This window comes from Macrobrachium nipponense, chromosome 46 (genome assembly GCF_015104395.2).
Source record: "Macrobrachium nipponense isolate FS-2020 chromosome 46, ASM1510439v2, whole genome shotgun sequence".
Lineage (NCBI taxonomy): Eukaryota > Metazoa > Arthropoda > Malacostraca > Decapoda > Palaemonidae > Macrobrachium > Macrobrachium nipponense.
Window position 1 is genome coordinate 43855422 of NC_061106.1, and position 19701 is coordinate 43875122.

The following is a 19701-nucleotide window of genomic DNA, read 5'->3' on the forward strand; positions in this document are numbered from 1 at the left end:
TGACAAGAGAGAGAGAGAGAGAATACTGTCATTTGGAAATAATGATAGAAAGAACATTTGGCCCTTGATAGTCGCAGCGGAAATTTAACTGCTATAGATAGCATGCCTTGAACTAGCGTAAAACCGTGATTTTTTTTTTTTTTTTATTTTCTTGACATATAGACTATATATGTAGATATTTCACCGTAACAGCAACTACCTAGGATCTGGTTACTGTTGTTTTGATCGAATGGTAGGTGCAAAATGAACGGCGTTTTACAAAAGTAATGGCAAGAAAATCATTTTGCAAACTTATAATGATGAGGAAATATTTAAATTAGACACAGACTTTGGAAAATAGTCTATATATCCAACCACACATTACATATCACCACTGTTCCTAAATGAATAAAATGAAAAAACCACGTACATTTCGAAATAAATTGTTATAAACTTGTATTTACTGCAATTTTAAATAATCCATACAGCTTTGCTCGTAAGGAACTGCAAATGAGTTGTCTAAATATACCATTTCACTATACGTCGTATCCGTGGACTATGAATATCAGCCCTCAGAACAAACCAGACGAATTCAGTCCTGAGAGAGAGAGAGAGAGAGAGAGAGAGAGAGAGAGAGAGAGTATGCGGATTATCGTGTCTGGAGGCCCAGTTCGTGATGTTGCCAAAAACCTCTAATTACTGACGGTAACTATTACCCTCCTCCTACTCCCCTTGACCCATCCAACGCACTTCAATACCAGCCAAAGATCGCTTAGTTTTTCTTCCTTCCCTTTCCTTAGCGCTATAAAGTATCCAATTTTTTTTATTCTAAATGGAAAAAACAAAGCTCAATTGTCTGGATAACGGTAACATGAGACAAATGTGAAGTGCTATACGACTTCCTTCTTGAGACCTGAAGCAACGCCTATGTCATGAAGATATTACGCGTGTCCGTGTGTTTTTGTAGTGTATACACACATACAAAGATAGATATGTATGTATATACAGGGTGTCCATAAAGTCCCAGTACCACGACAAGTATTTATTGTTTGTAATGGTACTGGGACTTTATGGACACCCTGTATAATGTCAAAGGTTGACAGTGAACGTGGAAATGGTAAAGTAGTTTTAATAAAATACAAACACCTTGTTATGATACTGATCACTTTACTGTAGAGGCGGTTACATCCAAGCAACATTGTAGGTCTAAAAATACGGTATAATATACAAGATATATACTTTGCATACATTCAGAAATCAAAAAGTAATGATATTAAAAAAACGTTAAACCAGACAGAGAAAAAAAGCACCACCTCCTCGCCTTAAAATCATTTTGTTTTCGATAGTGGATTCCAAACCTGACCTACAGGCAAAAATAATTACGGTCCTTTATCTTTCACAGAGAGGCTGGCCAAAGCTAAGAGCATACCAGGCAAAAATAATTGTTGGCCTCCCCCCTTTATCTTTGATGTGTCTAGAGCTGGGGCCAAAGCTAAGAGACTACTTCTACATTCGCTATCCAAATTCTGCACGACCTCCAGCACGTTTCTTGAAACCGTAGGGATGTATTATCGACAGGCGTTTTTATTTAATAAGAGCGTATAACACATGGTGGCTTTGCCATGGGTCCTTCTTTGTCGATCCCTGCGACATACATTTTTAAGATTTCAGGAAGAAAAACGTTCAGATAATATCAAATCTTTTAGAAGTTAAGAGGGCATGTGGCTATTACACTTACACACAAACACACACACACATACACACACTATACATACTAGTAAATTAGGGGGGGGGGTGGACGGGGGGTTAGGATGAAACCCCATTATAAACCATCTTAGGGGTTCCCCACTATAACCCTGCCAAGATTCATGTCCATCGCACCAGCCGCTTATCCGTGATTGAATGAATGACAGACAGACGGACAGACATAAAGCCCATTATAGTAAGATACACACACATAGTATATACTATATAATTACAGCACATTCGCCATTATAACTAATAATGTATCTGAGCAAGCATAGTTTAATTTTAAAAATTTTTGTAGATTTTACTCCCTAACGCTGAGAGAGAAACATTTGCCAGATTTTGAGATGAAAACTAAGAAAGAAAACTAAGAAAGACGACTAAATGGGAACAGGAACCAAGGTTTTCCTTCCCACGGGGATCTCAGAGAATGCTTGCCTCCTGCTCTCCGTTAGAATAACATCTACATAAGCCCCCATGACAACAACTGCGGAGTAAACCCAGGACCAATCAGCGCCCCAGGGCCCCCCCTCCCCCCAAACCCTCTAAATCCCCGTTGTGAACGTCCTGGGGTGTTATTAACCAAAACCTCCTCTCCTTGTTACGCATAACAGGTGTAACAGGAAGCCGATAGGGAGAGATAAGAACAAATAAACACAACGGCAGTGAGCTCGACCTCCAGGGGCCTTGATATGGCCAGATACCATTACGAGTTTCGGGGGCACCTCGGGCTTAAATACCCCCTCGAGGCCCTTTGTTCGGGTTCAGTAAGGGGCGTCTGAGGGCGACTTTGGCACAATGAAGGGTATCCTTGGGGCGGCTTGGAGAATCAGTGTTATCTTTCCAGGCGGGGGTCGTTGGAGAGAGAGAGAGAGAGAGAGCAAGAAGAGAGAGAGAGAGAGATGGAGAGAGAGAGAGGTGTCTGAATCTAATGAAGCAGACAACAGAAGATAATAATAACGGAAAAGAAACTGCACTACAGTTATCTACTAATGATAAACATTAACAGAAGCAACGCCTTTGTGACAAATAATTCTGGATCTCTTCTGTAGTCAAGCTGATGAAGATAATAAATAATTAATAAATGCTGAAATATCATGAGAACAAAAGCAAGACTGAGTTACTTGTAGAAAAAACGAAATATAGAAAATGCAATAATAACCTGACCTATGGAGCGTACTTTCCAAAGCTTTAGTATATCGGCGCAAGTATTAAGTTTCAAAATTACCATTCAACAATGGAGAATTTGATCAATTAATGGGGATTCTACACCCCTCCGTACATTAAACATATATAAATTATTTGCGTCAAAAAAAAAGTTCACAATTTCCACACAGACATACAGAACATCCGATATGAAAGAGGTTCTTATGAACCTCAAACGAAGTGGGCTACCCTCATCTTGGGAAAATACGGGAGCGATAAACTCTTGAGAGAAAAAAATGAGGGCAATTCCTTTGATTAACGCACCGAGGATATCTCGGTCTCCCTCATGGCCAAGGTCCCTGTGTGAGACTCTGCCCCTCTCTCTCTCTCTCCTTGGGGAAAGAAAGGAAAGTAAAAAAAAAAGAAAAAAAAAAAAAAATTCAAAATGGTTGTTGTATCCTTACTCTATAGGATGAATATTCCTCAAGTGAGAAATCCATTGTTGTTTCCTACTCATAGGGCATGATATTCCTCAAGTGAGAATCTGGTTGTATTCCTAACCTCTAGGATGATATTCCTCAAGTGGGAAATCAGGTTGTATTCCTACTCTGATAGGATGATATTCCTCAAGTGGGAATCAGGTTTGTATTCCTACTCTATGGAGATAATTCCCTCAAGTTGGAGAATCAGGTTTGTATTCCTACTCTATAGGATGATATTTCAAGTGAGAATTGGTTGTTCCACTCTATAGGATGATATTCCTCAAGTTGAGAATCAGGTTTGTTTCCTATCTATAGGATGATATTCCTCAAGTGAGAATCTGGTTTGATTCCTACCTCTATAGGATGATATTCTCAAGTGAGAATCAGTTTGTATCCTACTCTATAGGATGATATTCCTCAAGTGAGAATCAGGTTGTATTCCTACTCTATAGGATGATATTCCTCAAGTGAGAATCAGGTTGTATTCCTACTCTATAGGATGATATTCCTCAAGTGGGAATCAGGTTGTATTCCTACTCTATAGGATGATATTCCTCAAGTGGGAATCAGGTTGTATTCCTACTCTATAGGATGATATTCCTCAAGTGGGAATCAGGTCGCATTCCTACTCTATAGGATGATATTCCTCAAGTGGGAATCAGGTTGTATTCCTACTCTATAGGATGATATTCCTCAAGTGGGAATCAGGTCGCATTCCTACTCTATAGGATGATATTCCTCAAGTGGGAATCAGGTCGCATTCCTACTCTATAGGATGATATTCCTCAAATGGGGCCAATCAGGCTCGTATTTCCTACTTATAGGATGATATTCCTCAAGTTGAGAAATTTGGTTTTGTGTATTCCCTACTCTATAGGATGATATTCCTCAAGTGGGAGGAAATCAGGTTGTAATTCCTACTCCTATAAGGATGATATTCCTCAAGTGGGAATCAGGTTGTATTCCTACTCTATAGGATGATATTCCTCAAGTGGGAATCAGGTTGTATTCCTACTCTATAGGATGATATTCCTCAAGTGGGAATCAGGTTGTATTCCTACTCTAGGATGATATTCCTCAAGTGGGAATCAGGTCGCATTCTTTACTTTATAGGATGAATTATTCCCAATGAGGGAATCTGTGTCCCACTCTATTAGGATGATATTCCTGAAGTGGGAATCAGGTTTCATTCCTAATGTATAAGATGATATTCCTCAAGTGGGAATCTGGTTGTACTCCTACTCTATAGGATGGTATTCCTCAAGTGGGAATCAGTCGCATTCCCATACTATAGGATATATTCTCAAGTGAGAATCTGGTTGTATTCCTACTCTATAGGATGATATTCCTCAAGTGAGAATCAGGTCGCATTCCTACTCCATAGGATGATATTCCTCAAGTGGGAATCAGGTCGCATTCCTACTCTATAGGATGATATTCCTCAAGTGGGAATCAGGTCGCATTCCTACTCTATAGGATGATATTCCTCAAGTGAGAATCTGGTTGTATTCCTACTCTATAGGATGATATTCCTCAAGTGGGAATCAGGTTGTATTTCTACTCCATAGGATGATATTCCTCAAGTGGGAATCAGGTTGTATTTCTACTCCATAGGATGATATTCCTCAAGTGAGGAATCTGTTGTATTCCTACTCGTATAGGTGATATTCCTCAAGTGTAGAAATCAGGTGATTCTACTCTATAGGATGATATTCTCAAACAAATGGGAATCAGGTCGTATCCTTTACTCTATAGGATGAATATTCTCAAGTGAGAAATCTGGTTTTGTATCCTACTCTATAGGATGATATTCTCAAATGGGAATCAGTCGCATTTCCTACCTCCTATAGGATGATATTCCCTCAAGTGAGAATTCGGTTGTATTCCTACTCTATAGGATGATATTCTCAAGTGAGATAGTTTAGTATTCCTACTCTATAGGATGTATTCCTCAAGTGAGAATCTGGTTGTATTTCCTTATCTATAGGATGATATTCCTCAAGTGAGAATTCAGTTTTAGTATTCCTACTCTATAGGATGATATTCCTCAATGGAATCAGGTCGCATTCCTACTCTATAGGATGATATTCCTCAAGTGAGAATCAGGTTGTATTCCTACTCTATAGGATGATATTCCTCAAGTGGGAATCAGGTCGCATTCCTACTATAGGGATGATATTCCTCAGTGAGAATCTGGTTGTATTCTACTCTATAGGATGGATAATTTCCTCAAATGGGAATCAGGTTCGTATTCGTACCTCTATAGGATGATATTCCTCAAGTGGGAATCAGGTTGTATTCCTACTCTATAGGATGATATTCCTCAAGTGGGAATCAGGTTGTATTCCTACTGGGTTAGGATGATATTCCTTCAAGTGAGAATCTGTTGTATTCCTACTCTATAGGATGATATTCCTCAAGTGAGAATCTGGTTGTATTCTACTTATAGGGATGATTTCCTCAATGGGAATCAGTCGCATTCCTACTCTATAGGATGCTATTCCTCAAGGTGAGAAATCAGGTTGTATTCCTACTGCTATAGGATGATATTCCTCCAAGTGATCAGGTTGTATTTCCTACTCTATAGGATGATATTCCTCAAGTGAGAATCAGGTTGTATTCCTATTCTATAGGATGATATTTCCTCAAGTGAGATCAGGTTGTACCTTCCTCCTCTCTAGGATGATATTCCCCTTCAATGGGAATCAGGTCGCATCCTACTCTATAGGGCATGATATTCTCAAGTGAGAATCTGGTTTTTGTAATTCCTATCTATAGGATGATATTCCTCAAGTGAGAATAGTTGTATTCCTATCTATAGGCTTGAATATTCCTCAAGTGAGAATCAGGTTTGTTATTCCTACTCTATAGGATGTATTCCTCAAGTGAGAATCTGGGTTTGTTATTCCTACTCTATAGGATGATATTTCCTCAAGTGAGAATCAGGGGGGGTCGGGCATTTTTCCTACTCTATAGGATGATATTCCTCCCAAATGGGAATCAGGTCGTATTCCTACTCTATAGGATGATATTCCTCAAGTGAGAATCTGGTTGTATTCCTACTCTATAGGATGATATTCCTCAAATGGGAATCAGGTCGCATTCCTACTCTATAGGATGATATTCCTCAAGTGAGAATCAGGTTGTATTCCTACTCTATAGGATGATTTTTCCTCAAAGTGAGAAGGGGGGTCAGGTTGTATTTCCTACCTCTATAGGATGATATTCCTCAAGTGAGAATTCTTTGGTTGTATTCTACTCCTATAGGAATGATATTCCTCAATGGGAATCAGGTGCATTCTACTCTAATAGGATGAATTTCCCTCAAGTGAGATCAGGTTGTAATTCTACCTCTCTGGATGATGAATTCCTCAAGTGGAGAATCAGGTTGATTCCTACTCTATAGGTGATATTCCTCAAGTGAGAATCTGGTGTATTTCCCTACTCTATAGGCGAATATTTTCCTCAAATGGGGAGGGAAATCAGGTCGCATTCCTACTGACATTAGTGATATTCCTCAAATGGGAATCAGGTCGCATCCTACTCTATGGATGATATTCCCTCAAGAGAGAATCAGGTTGTATTTCTACTCCATAGGATGATATTCCTCAAGTGGGAATCAGGTTGTATTCCTACTCTATAGGATGGTATTCCTCAAGTGTTATGAATTCTGGTTGTATTCCCTACTTATAGGATGATATTCCTCAAGTGGGAATCTGGTTGTATTCCTACTCTATAGGATGATATTCCTCAAGTGAGAATCAGGTTGTATTCCTACTCTATAGGATGATATTCCTCAAGTGAGAATCAGGTTGTATTCCTACTCTATAGGATGATATTCCTCAAGTGAGAATCAGGTTGTATTCCTACTCTATAGGATGGTATTCCTCAAGTGAGAATCTGGTTGTATTCCTACTCTATAGGATGATATTCCTCAAGTGAGAATCTGGTTGTATTCCTACTATAGGATGATATTCCTCAAGTGGGAATCAGGTTGTATTCCTTTCCTACTCTATAGGATGATATTCCCTCAGTGAGAATCAGGTTGTATTTGCCTACTCTTATAGATGGTATTCCTCAGTGGAGAATCTGGTTGTATTTCCTACTCTATAGGATGATTAAATCCTCAATTGTGGGAATCTGGCCTTATATTTCCTACTCTAATTAGGATGTATTCCTCAAGTGAGAATCTGGTTGTATTCCACTCTATAGGATGGTATTCCTCAAGTGGGAATCTGGTTGTACTCTACTCTATAGGATGATATTCCTCAAGTGGGAATCAGGTTGTATTCCTACTCTATAGGATGGTATTCCTCAAGCCCTCAACCTCAGCAATGGCCAGATGTTTATAATACAAGCATTGCAAATGTTGCTTCCATAACATCAACACCAGATATGCTATATATAAATTTTTCACGAGCGACTTTATTCGAATACTCAAGATCGTCTCGAGTTTTCCAGCGTCCTATAATGAAAAAGGTAATATGGACTTGGTATGTATAATCAACAACGACAACAACAACAACAAAAGCAATAATATTGATTATAATAACAATGACATAAAGTCCAGAATGTAAACTGAGCACAGTACGACAATATAAATCAGACAGTCGAAGTGTTTTTTTTTTTTTTTTTTTTTTTTGGGTGGCCTGGTGGTCAAAGGACACGAAAAGGTTTTCGTGACACTTCAGCAGTGAAACGGAACTTGAAAAACTTTATTTCCGAAGGTGATAGACTACACCTCACTACTCTGCACGAACGTGTTCTCAAGGCAACGAGAGAGAGAGAGAGAGAGAGAGAGAGAGAGAGAGAGAGAGAGAGAGAGAGAGAAATTATTTATTTTTTTAAGAATTTGGTATTAATGTCTCTTTTGAGACCATAAACTTACACACACACATATATAATGGTTTTACCAATATACCTTGAAATAACACGAAAGCCCTTGATATTTCTTTCTTTTATTTTTCCTGTGGCCTCAACTGAATCCACTCTCACTCCCATTGCGCATGCATATATATATGTATGTATATATATATATATATATATATATATATATATATATATATATATATATATATATATATATGGTGTGTGTGTGTGTGTGTTGTGTGTGTGTGTGTGTGTACCAAGCGCTTTCGTGTTATTTCAAAACGTTTTCAACACACAGTGAGGAAAACAGAAAAGTATTATTGAAAGTAAAAATAAAAGCTGAACAAATCACTATAACATAATAATAACGATATTTCGAATCATGGAAGGTAAGTAGAGACGCAGTCAAGTTTAAACCATTCCCTTCCCTTTCAGCGTAAACTCGCATGAAGAAATACCGTAAGCTACGAGTCCCCGCTAAACCAGGAAGAGGACTTTCAGCAGGTGGACAGAGGGCAAGGAGGGTTATGTCAAAACAACGCCCGCTGGGAGGTTGTTTCTTACCATAAGGTCGCGCAGAGTCAACATCAACCCGTTTCACTGGGTCTGGAACTTTGGCCTGGAACGGCCCACCACCATCTACCTGGCACTGGACATTTTAACGTGTCTGTGTCTAATGGCATTACGCCGAGGCGTGATCGTCCGTGGTTTACTGTTGATTAACGGGGAATTACGTTCAGCATACGCAAACCACTGCCACTGAAACAGTTGGCGATGTAGACGCACTAACCAGATACCACTGTAACCATTCCTAACCGTCTAGATTAAGCCAGCCTTGTCCTAGCACGAGCTCGTACTCTTCAGCAGCCCGTAAACCAGATACAAATATATTACCCTAAACGTGAAACAGACAAATTCAGGAAAAATAATAATGTAAATATATAATAAAATGCACGACAGCATAATAATAATATATTTAACAATAAACGTCTAATGCCACCATCACGTACAACAAGAATATAAACGATAACGTCATTTTCAGTATCCGGTATTCAAATTTTCTGTCACGAAGTTGACCCGTATGTCAGTTTCTGATCGCAACCCGCCTGTATTCTTGTAAAATCACAAGGTTATTATTATTATTATATATGATATATATATATATATATATATATATATATATATATATATATATATATATATATATAATAATAAAATAAAATCAACAAAGGAAGACGAAACTCAATCCCTCAATGCTTAGCCAACAAAACAAACCGAAGGTCAGGAAGGTGTGAACGCTTACTGTATAATCTCTCAATAGACTTCACAATTACCAGCTATCTCGTCGTTATCTTGCTGAATTGGCTAAATTAAAAGTATATATTTTATCAAGATACAGGTATATATTTTTTATACTTAAGAAATTCCTTGTTTCTGTCATTCATCAGATTAAACTTCAAAAATCATTACAAAAACCTCCTGTGATGGTGATATCCTGTCAAGAGCTATAGCACCTGTACCCTTTACCTGTACGAAACCCGCTCCCCCCCCTCCCCCCACCACCGCAACCTGTGCCACCCCCACCCCACCACCGGAACCTGTGTCCCACCAACTCCCTACCCCAAATACCCACCAGATGCCAACTCCCACCGAATTCAAGATAAACAACAACAGGAAAAACTGTCCTTCACCCACAGACGTCAAACGACCCACGAAAGGGCCTGAAGGCGGGAGAGAGAGAGAGAGAGAGAGAGAGAGAGAGAGAGAGAGAGAGAGAGACGAGACCTGGATCCTCCTTCTCCGCCGCCCACTGTACGAATCTAATTGGGGTTTATAAGAGCCGTGATCGAAAAGACAAGGTATACGGAGACAGAAAGAAGCAGACGTAAAATCATCCTTATAAGTTACAGATGAATCATCGCTTATCAATTTTTGTTATCTAAACGCGACTAAAAAGCTGCTTCGTAAATTATTATTATCAATTATAATAAATGGCAACATACGTAAACAGAGTTTGTTTTCGTCCGTTATCAAACCTCCACCATTTAAATTTCGTTTACTAACCGCTTCGACCACACCCATCATATTCTTCGAACAAGCAGAGAGAGAGAGAGAGGATGAGAGAGAAGAGAGAGAGAGAGAGAGGAGAGAGAGGTGGGGGGGGGGGGGGCGGGGGGGTCGAATGACTTCGAACTTTATCCAGAAAAAGAAAATTATTACTAAAATGAAAATTCCTTCAACATTTGGAGAGAATGAAATCCCGCCTGCCTCCCTCTTAACCATTTTCCAAACCCAAAACGGGGCATTGGTCCAACACACACACAAGCATTATACAATTTCAGGAGACCAATCACACGCGAGAGGAAAGCAAGGGAAACTGGGGGTGGGGGGTGGGGAGGTGGAAACAGAGAGAGAAAGATCGAGATAAACACCATCACCAGAGGAGGCGGATGGCCGCCTGGAAAGGAGGGGGACTTGGCTAATGGGTGGGAAGTGGGCGGGGGCTAGGGGGGGGTGGGGGAGGGAGGGGGTGGTGGGGTTGGGGGTGGTGAAGCAAGTCGGTGGAATCAGCTGAGGCGAGGCTCATGGGAAACACGCTTTCGGAAATAGATATGTCCTAACTCTTGCTGAGATGGGAATTTCTGTCGCAACGCGAGACTCTTAGAAGGTCGAACATGCAGGTGAAGGAGGATTCCGTCCTTATAATAAATAGTATAATAATCAGCACCTTTCGCTTCTTGAAAGAAAAGAGAAACCGCACGAATTCCACTTTTTCTCGGGGAAAACGCATTCCAGGCAAGAAACCGCTTTTCCTTGGGGGTTGCAAGTGAGCGTTCCAGAAATGCCACTTTTGTTTTTTCGAACAGAAACATCTGAAATGGGACGTAAGGCTATCACGGAAAAAGACTTCCAAAAACTGAAATGACACTTTATCTGCTCATACACCTAAAAGGCAGAAGGGTACAAGCAAGGTATTATATACCTTGGGTACAAGCTTACCTCCCAAGTGTTTTTTCCAGCCCATGGCGACGATCGAACACTATCCACGTGGGGCGGCGGTCAAAGCAAGCAACTCGCCCAGGCAGGCACAAAACTGCGCGTGTGAGAGAGGCTGTGAATCGGTGACTGAAAGAACTTTCTTATCCCAACACCAGGGGGCAGTTATACTCGCCGACGACGACGTATGCCACCGCCATATAATAAAATTCACTTTCCCTTTTCCCTCCTTCCCCATCAGAATATTATTTTAGTCTCTCCTGACCCTCATAGGCCGATCATCAGTACCAGACGCAGCAGGTGACAACGATAAAGGGACTTTGGGGGCGTCACTTCAGTTTCGTTTAACGAAATCGACGGTGGGTCCTCCTGCGAGGTCACGACGAATTCACACCACTGAGATTCGTCCAAGGTAAGTCACTTGTCCACTTCTCTTCTGACGCAATGGAACATGAATATGGATAGGTGCATACCCACCCGTCTTCTTTCCAGTGCGGGAAGGCAGAAGGCATATTAATTTCAATGAAGGGAATTGTTATTGCCGTGACGTCCATACGAAAATGCTGGATTACTTGTCTTAGAAAATCGCTTAAAAAATGGGAAAGCCAAAAATTTAATCCGTCCAGAGCCAAATAAGGATTATAATACCCAAATCACAACCAAATATTAACTACATGTGCGAATAAAGCAAAGTTAATAAGACATACTATATCATATACTCAAAATAGCATTTTTTCGAACAGCCATTTTCAAGCAATTATTTCTAAGCACAAAGTATTCCTTTCCAAATTATAAGAGGCTGATTCCTATAGATTACTGGGAGTATATACTATACTGGCTGATGGCAAGATCTGAGGTGAGGTGAATCCCATAAGAGGCGAAGCAAGGAAGTAATAAAATATTTATAAAAGACTTGGGGTGTCAATGGAAAACAAGGTGAAAATGAATGAAAGGTATTGCGTCAGTCTCTCTACACAAGGGAGTGCAGTGTACACCAGCCCCTGCCACCCCTTCCCCCCAACACACACACACACACCACACACACACACACACATATATATATATATATATATATATATATATATATATATATAATATATATATATATATATATATATATATATATATGAAAGAACCGATAAATATTTCTCTACACATATTTTAATGTCAATTCGAACTAGCTTATACGCACTTTTATCCTGTCCGTTCTATATCAAATATCAATATCAAAGTTAATATTAAATGAACCTAAGAATAATTTTAACAAAGATCTGAACGTAAAGAAAAAATAAAACATGGGGTAACCCGAAATGGGATTCTTGACTCCCCACCTTATCAGAGGGACGATCGCGCATATCATTGTTGTGGAGACAAGTAATATCTCATGAGGACCAAAAAGCTACGGGAGGTTTTACAGCAGATGACCTTCGCTGGGACAGATTTAATCATAAACCAGGAGGAGAGAGAGAAGAGAGGAGAGAAGAGAGGAGGGAAGAGGAGAGGAGAATTCGATAGAGAATCCCTTAACCAATTCACAACAATGTCAAGAATAAAACGTAAATGCCAGCTACCGAAAAATATATATATATGAACTTCAGTTAACAGACGATTTTATCCATTGTGAAGTCACCCTGCTTTTGCTTTCAGCGCTGGAATTACATAAACTTAAATCCTAGAAACAAAGAAGAAAAAGGATTTAAACCCCAAACCCCCAAAAACTTTGCGGACTGAGCTAATACTTCATATAGTTTATTGGCTCTGCTGTAGCCAGCGTCAAAATTCACAATAATTCACATCTTTTGAATGAAACAGTTGAAACTTTGTTTTACCCATTTCATACAATAATATGCTTGCTTTCAATTTCTTTAATTAATAATAACATAATTAAAGGAATATATATATATATATATATATTATATATATATATATATATATATTGAGTATTATAATATACAACACATCTATAATATATATCTATATATATATAATATAATATCTATATATATTATATATAATATAATATATTATATATTATATATATATAAATAAATAAAACAATAGAAGTAACCTTAAGCTTGATTGTGGTACATTTAAGTTAATAATGCTATTACAGCGTAGCATATAATATGCATATTAATGCCAGAATTGCAGTTTTAATTTGATTTTTCCTTCCATTAAGTGATTAATAAACATGGGTTAGTCCTTGTTTACAACAACTATTATTCTTTGACAATTTTTTAACATTCGCCTCGCCAAAGGTCAGGTCAACGTATGATACACCAGTATAAAACTAATTAGAAAATCTACGCTTATATTAAGATCACAGTCATGAAATACGACGTACAATAATCACATTTACTAAAATAATAAATAAGTGAAAATAAACTAAAAAAAAATTAAAAAATTTAAAAAAATAAAAAACTTGGCCGCCCAGTGACTTTATTTATAAACGCCACGACGGAAAATAAGAATCCCTTATTCTATATACCTCGATTAGGACGAGCAATCATCATGAAATTCGCACACCCAAGAAAGCGGTCAAAAATGAATCTTTCGTATACCGGTAGAGATAAAGATGATTCTCTTCTGAGTCGAAGTGGTTCAGAAAACACCCCCGCGAGCTGTTTGTCAGTCCAAATGAGACGAAGTTTATCGCTCCTTTATCTCGTGGAGCGATAACACTTCCCGACCGGCGACGGCCTCGGGAATGACCGTTTCCGAAGTCAAAGCGAGAGACGAAGAGAGAGAGGAGAGGGGAGAGGAGAGAGAGAGATGAGAGGGGGGGAGGGGGGGACTACCTATATATACTAATAAATGTTGTACATAACTTGATTACGCTAGTATAAAAAGTAGAGAAAAAATTGTGGAGAATATATAAGAATTTTCCGTCTCTCCCTCTCTCTCCTCTCTCTCTCCAATTTAACATCCTCTCTCGCTCTCGATCTCTCACAATCTTCTCTCTCTCTCTCTCTCCTCTATATATAGATATATATATATATATCTTATTATATAATATATGGTATATACCATATATATATAATATCTCACACACAAAATCTAATATATCTATATATATATATATATATATAATGAGTATATATATATTATGTACCTACAGTATTTGTGCCTATATATGCATATACGCCCACAAGACACAAACACACACAACATGTTAAATTTCCCAGTTTCCCAATCCATCCCAACCGAAGACAAAAACTAACGAAATCACAAAAAAAAGAAAAAAAAAACCTCTAGGAACATTCAACAAAGAGAGCTGAATGAAAGATGAATGGACCGATGCTGCTTCTCAGAACAGAGACGGTATAAACATCCTCACTTCTGTCTGCAAGTGTCTCTGCTAAAAAGGTCTCCGGCGCGGTGTTGTGTCATCTGGATTCCCAGAAAAGTAATTTAGGAGAAACCAATTACTGCCGGGACCTGCCGCCATCCTCACGAGTTCGAAGGGCGAACATTAGGCAAAAAGGAAATACATAGATAAACGAGATGTTTCCCAGTGACTGCAGTTGGTAACTTTCATCCTAAACCGTTTGGTAACTTCTACTCTCTCTCCTCTCTCTCTCTTCTCTCTCTCTCTCTCTTCTCTCCTCTTCTCTCAACACACACCACACCACAACACATATACCACGGTTGACAATGACAACAACCACCGATCCTCAGTTAAATGTGGAAAGGAAAAGACAAACAGGACTCACTTATTTTACATACAATATACAGGTTTTGGTTGGGATAAGGACTTTCAGGGACACGAGTTATCGATGGCAATTAACCGCCACGCCCCCCTTGGCCCTATGATGCAACGGGGTCAAGACGTCGCTCTTTGTTTTTTGGTGGGACCTCGTACTCCGTTTTGTTAATTTTACTTAATATAATATAGATATATTATTATATAATATATATTATAAATAAAATTATAATAATATATTATATATATATACTATATATATATATTATATATATATATATATATATATATAATCAATGGGATTCAGGGCATGTACCTTAATGTTGTGTAATAGCATACTATTTTAAGATAACGAGGAAAATGACAAAGGGACAAAGAATAATTAATCTCAAACCAGATTTTCTGGAACACGGTACCGTATCTCGGTGGGGTTTGTTTTCCCCCCCACCCCTGGACGCCCAGAAGGCAACCTCCTCCTACACCCCCCGCCTCCACCCCTCAAGGACTTTTGCGAAATGTGTGTGTGTGTGTGTGTGTGTGTGTGTGTGTGGTTGTTGTGTGTGTGTGTGTGTTTACGAACCTGTTTTCGTTTCGGCGGATCTACTTGAAAATTGCCAAGAGCGTAAACAGGGAGGATGTAAAATCTTTTAATCTTTAAGGCAATGAGCTACAGACCTTATCTCTGTCCTGGATTCGATGTCTCCAAGGACATTACTTTGATGCCAAATACTCACAAATCGTAATAAATACATTGGAATGGGATGACGCAAGCTTACTGATTTTTCCAAAGGTTATTGTGGCTATCCAACAAGAATTTACTCTGATTTTCAGTTCAAATAACGCTAAAGAAAGAATGGTAAATTAAACGTAGAATTATACAAAATATCGTAGTCTCCCCATTACAAAGTTTTCAAGGTTTGCGTTTTTCTTTCTACTTCGTATAGTCCCCCCTTAACAGAAAATGGGAACGTACAATTTTATGGGGTGAACGTTCCACAATCATTGGCCCCACGTCCGAATCTCGGTTAATCAGTCTAAGTTTGTAAAACCAGTTCCTTATCATCATTGAATGCGAATTGAATTACAATTGATAATATATTTGGGAATTTTCAGCATCGTAAACTCGACGTATTTGCATGGTAAAACTCTATATGACAACCGTAAACTGTACCTGAAATAATCAAATTAGAACCAGACTATAAAAGCCCATTTGGGAAATTAATATTTGTCATGACGAATTGAAAATAAATGAAAAGCTTTTATTTATTAAAAAAAAGGACTATAACTGACTTATTCTTTTCTATTCTAAGAATCGAATTATTTTGTTCAGAATTTTCGGAAGCTTCCCATCCTCAACTGTCAATATTTTAAATAAAAATTAAAGTAAAAATTCCACTCATAAAACACCCTTTCTAAATGTTGGAATTACAAAGTTACCTTAAAAAACTAGGGAAAGGGAACAAACACATTATATGGTTTGTTAGTATATCAGATTTACAGCATGTACATCTAATGGGATTATTAATCACGCGAAATAAACTTGCAATTTACAAACGCCTTTGTTAGGAAAAATAATTTAGTTTCGTTGTCATCCAATGCTGAGATAGACAATAACTTAAAAAGAAAAAAATAATAACACCTTTTTACCATAAAATGTTTGTGATTTTGAAAGTGAGTAATACGCAAAAACGAATGCCGATACTGGTACGAATAACAAAGCAAAACATGAACGATCTTCCCCCCCAAAAAAAAAACCCCCCCCTTCCCCCCCCCCCTCCCTCCCCAACTCTAACCCACCCCATCTTCCCATCTTCCCTGAACAGACACCCTCTAAAACCCTTTAGCAAAGATGAGTTCCTTACAAATAAACAATTGCTCGTTGTCTCTAAACAAGGACGGGAGGCCCAAGCGGCATCAGGTCCAATGTTTACTGTCTGATTTTACGTGCTTTAGTTTACGCTTCTATTTCTTACTTAGTAGCACCATAAGCTTCAAACAATGACTTCAGAGGTAAACGGATAGTGGTCTGAATCGTCATCTATCCCAGATCTCACCTCACGATACCAAAAGCACGATCGACTGACTTCGAGATGCACGGTCGATTTGCAATTCCAGGCCTCTACCCCAGACCCCGCTGTTACCTCCAGAAGAACCAGAACTACTTCTTTTCTTTAATATCTCGAGAACAATACCTCTTCCTCAGATTTATGGTTAGAACCTGACCGTCATGTACGTGCACAAGGTGTTCCCGAATCAACAAGAAGTAATGGTCAAATGCACTTCAATCAGTTACCGTAATTAACAGAACGTAACACTGCATGAAACGCAAGGAATCTGGTCATCCATACAATTAGGAATTGTTAATTGCAAATGCTCTCTCTCTCTCTCTCTCTCTCTCTCTCTCTTCTCTCTCTCTCATACACTGTATGCAAACCTTTATTTAGCCTACAAAGCAACAGAAATAAAGGATAAAGACAATATATTGCATCTAATTTTACCCTTAAATCAAAATAGTGAATTTCTTTGAAAAATTCATAGCTTAAACTATACTCTGTTATTTTCCATCTGTCCGCAATTCCGCCTGTGGAGTGGTCACGCCATGGTAAACCACTGGGCCGTCCCGCCGCTTTTAAAATATTTGACGCGTGTGGCGGATGTATAAGTTTTTTAGGTAAAATAAAAAGGCATATTTGGTTGTACATTTGCAAGTGAAAGTGTTTTAATAATTTACTGTATGCGAATTAACACCGTTAATATTCGAATAGGATATTCTTTAAAGCCCGGGATGCAGTTTGTTACCGATGCGCATGCCACCACAGGCGGATGGGACAGATGGAAAAAAAAAAAAATATAGGCAATTTACTTGTAGGATTGTTTTTTATGTTGATAATTCCCCTAATAACTGCTTGATTTGAGACCAAACACGTGGCATCATGCATGCGTTTTATGTGTTATTGTGTTAATGAGAGAGATCGAGAGAGAGAGAGAGAGAGCTGATGGGCATCAGTCAATCTAGACTTAATCCACTCTTCAATTTATTTTGTAAAACCCAGTGAGGGAAAACTTCTTTCCATAACTTATACGCAAACTCAGAACACTTGAGATGCACATCTCACAATCAGCCGTGTTTGTCTATTCAGCCGTATCCCTCAACAAGGGGCAATTCCATTGTGATCCGTAATGGTGCAACGTATTGTATACAAGCGTCCAAAACTACGTAACAGGGACGGGTAGCAACAATGCGTGCGGAAGGAACAATGCTGGTGCTTCCGCGAGCAAAATCTCAGAATTACGACAATTTCTTTATTGGGGATGAATTCGTGGCAAGGTAATCCAACCGACGGCACGCAGGAAGTTATAAGAAACAATACTGAAGTGCCTGACGTTCTATATACAAACGGAATGCATACAAAAGCTCTTAAAAAAAAAAAAAAATCGACTCGCAAACACAAAGACGCGATTTGCAACCGGTTCAAGATTCCGTTAGAGAAAACGGTAGCTGGATTGTCTCACATTGAAAGGGAGACTGAAAGGAATATTATTAAGCTCTTGATGGCTGTACAGTTATTTGATGGGGTGTTATACTAATATGTTTACAGTGAGAATGTGAAATGCATTTTTTTCTTACTTATTTTATCCTGTTTTGTAAACCAGATCCAGTAAACTAAACGGAAATTTAGAATTTTCGCTTCCTAAATTACAAACATCGCACTTGATAGAGAGAGAGATAGAGAGAGAGAGAGAGAGAGAGAGAGAGAGAGAGAGAGAGAGAGAGAGAGAGAGAGAGAGAGAATTTTTAAGGAAAACACTATAAAAAGAAAAAAAGACTGATATGCGGTACAGATCCTTAGCAGTATAACCCTACCCGTCTTACACCCTTTATACAACAGAGAAGCACGTCAAGACTTGCTGACAATAACTTTAGTGGAGTTATTTTAACAGTTCGTCAACTAAGCAAGCCGTGTTTACGTCACATCGAGAACTTATTACTCAGCATAATTCCTTAATTGCTGCCGTGGAAAGGATATGTGGAACTATAACAGTTGGAATCTGTCACGTGGACACTTCCAAAGGTAATCTTTGGCATTCCTATTCAAAGAACCACTACATATATATATATATATATATATATATATATATATATATATATATATATATTATATATATATATATATGTATATATATCTATATAATATCTATATATATATATATATATATATATAATGACTAATATAAATCTAATATAATAATACTTGTCTTTAAAATAATATATAGGATTCTACAATGCCATATGCTCTTTTATAAGTATATTTTCCTCTGCTCAACCCGAGGTCAATACAAATAACCAGCCATGGCAAGAACTTACGTATTCAACACGAAACTTACGCAACGGCAAACTGGCTATAAAAAATCTTTGCCATATTTCAAGCGAGATGTACAGATAACAGCCGTGTTATAGTACATGATGTTATATTATATTTGTTTCAGTATTCGCTGGAAGAAGGTCTTCATTGCCTCTCGCTTGAAGAGATCAAGGTCGCATGGAGGCATCCAGCAAGAAATAAATAAATAAATAAATAAATAAATAAATATATATATATATATATATATATATATAAATAAAATATAAATAAATAAAAACTAAATAAATAAATAAAATAAGCAACAAATGATTAATATCCAGTTCACTATACCTTAAGAATAACATATTGAACATTTGTCGCTTAATATTTGTGAATATAAAAAACAGCATCGTACACGTGATAAAAATTAACACAC

The 19701-nt window shown here is 38.2% G+C and overlaps 1 protein-coding gene across 3 annotated transcripts in view; it reads right to left on the minus strand.

Moving 5' to 3' along the window:
- Positions 1–19701, minus strand: part of LOC135214992 (uncharacterized) — a 294976-nt gene that overhangs the window by 102451 nt on the left and 172824 nt on the right. The window contains exon 1 of one of the 3 annotated variants that reach the window (XM_064249519.1): positions 11223–11377. The exons of the other annotated variants lie outside the window; for them this stretch is intronic. Within the exon in view, the coding sequence (XP_064105589.1) occupies positions 11223–11247 (25 nt within the window). The 5' untranslated portion in view covers positions 11248–11377. Of the gene's footprint in view, positions 1–11222; positions 11378–19701 lie in introns of those variants that run through there. 3 annotated transcript variants of the gene reach the window in all.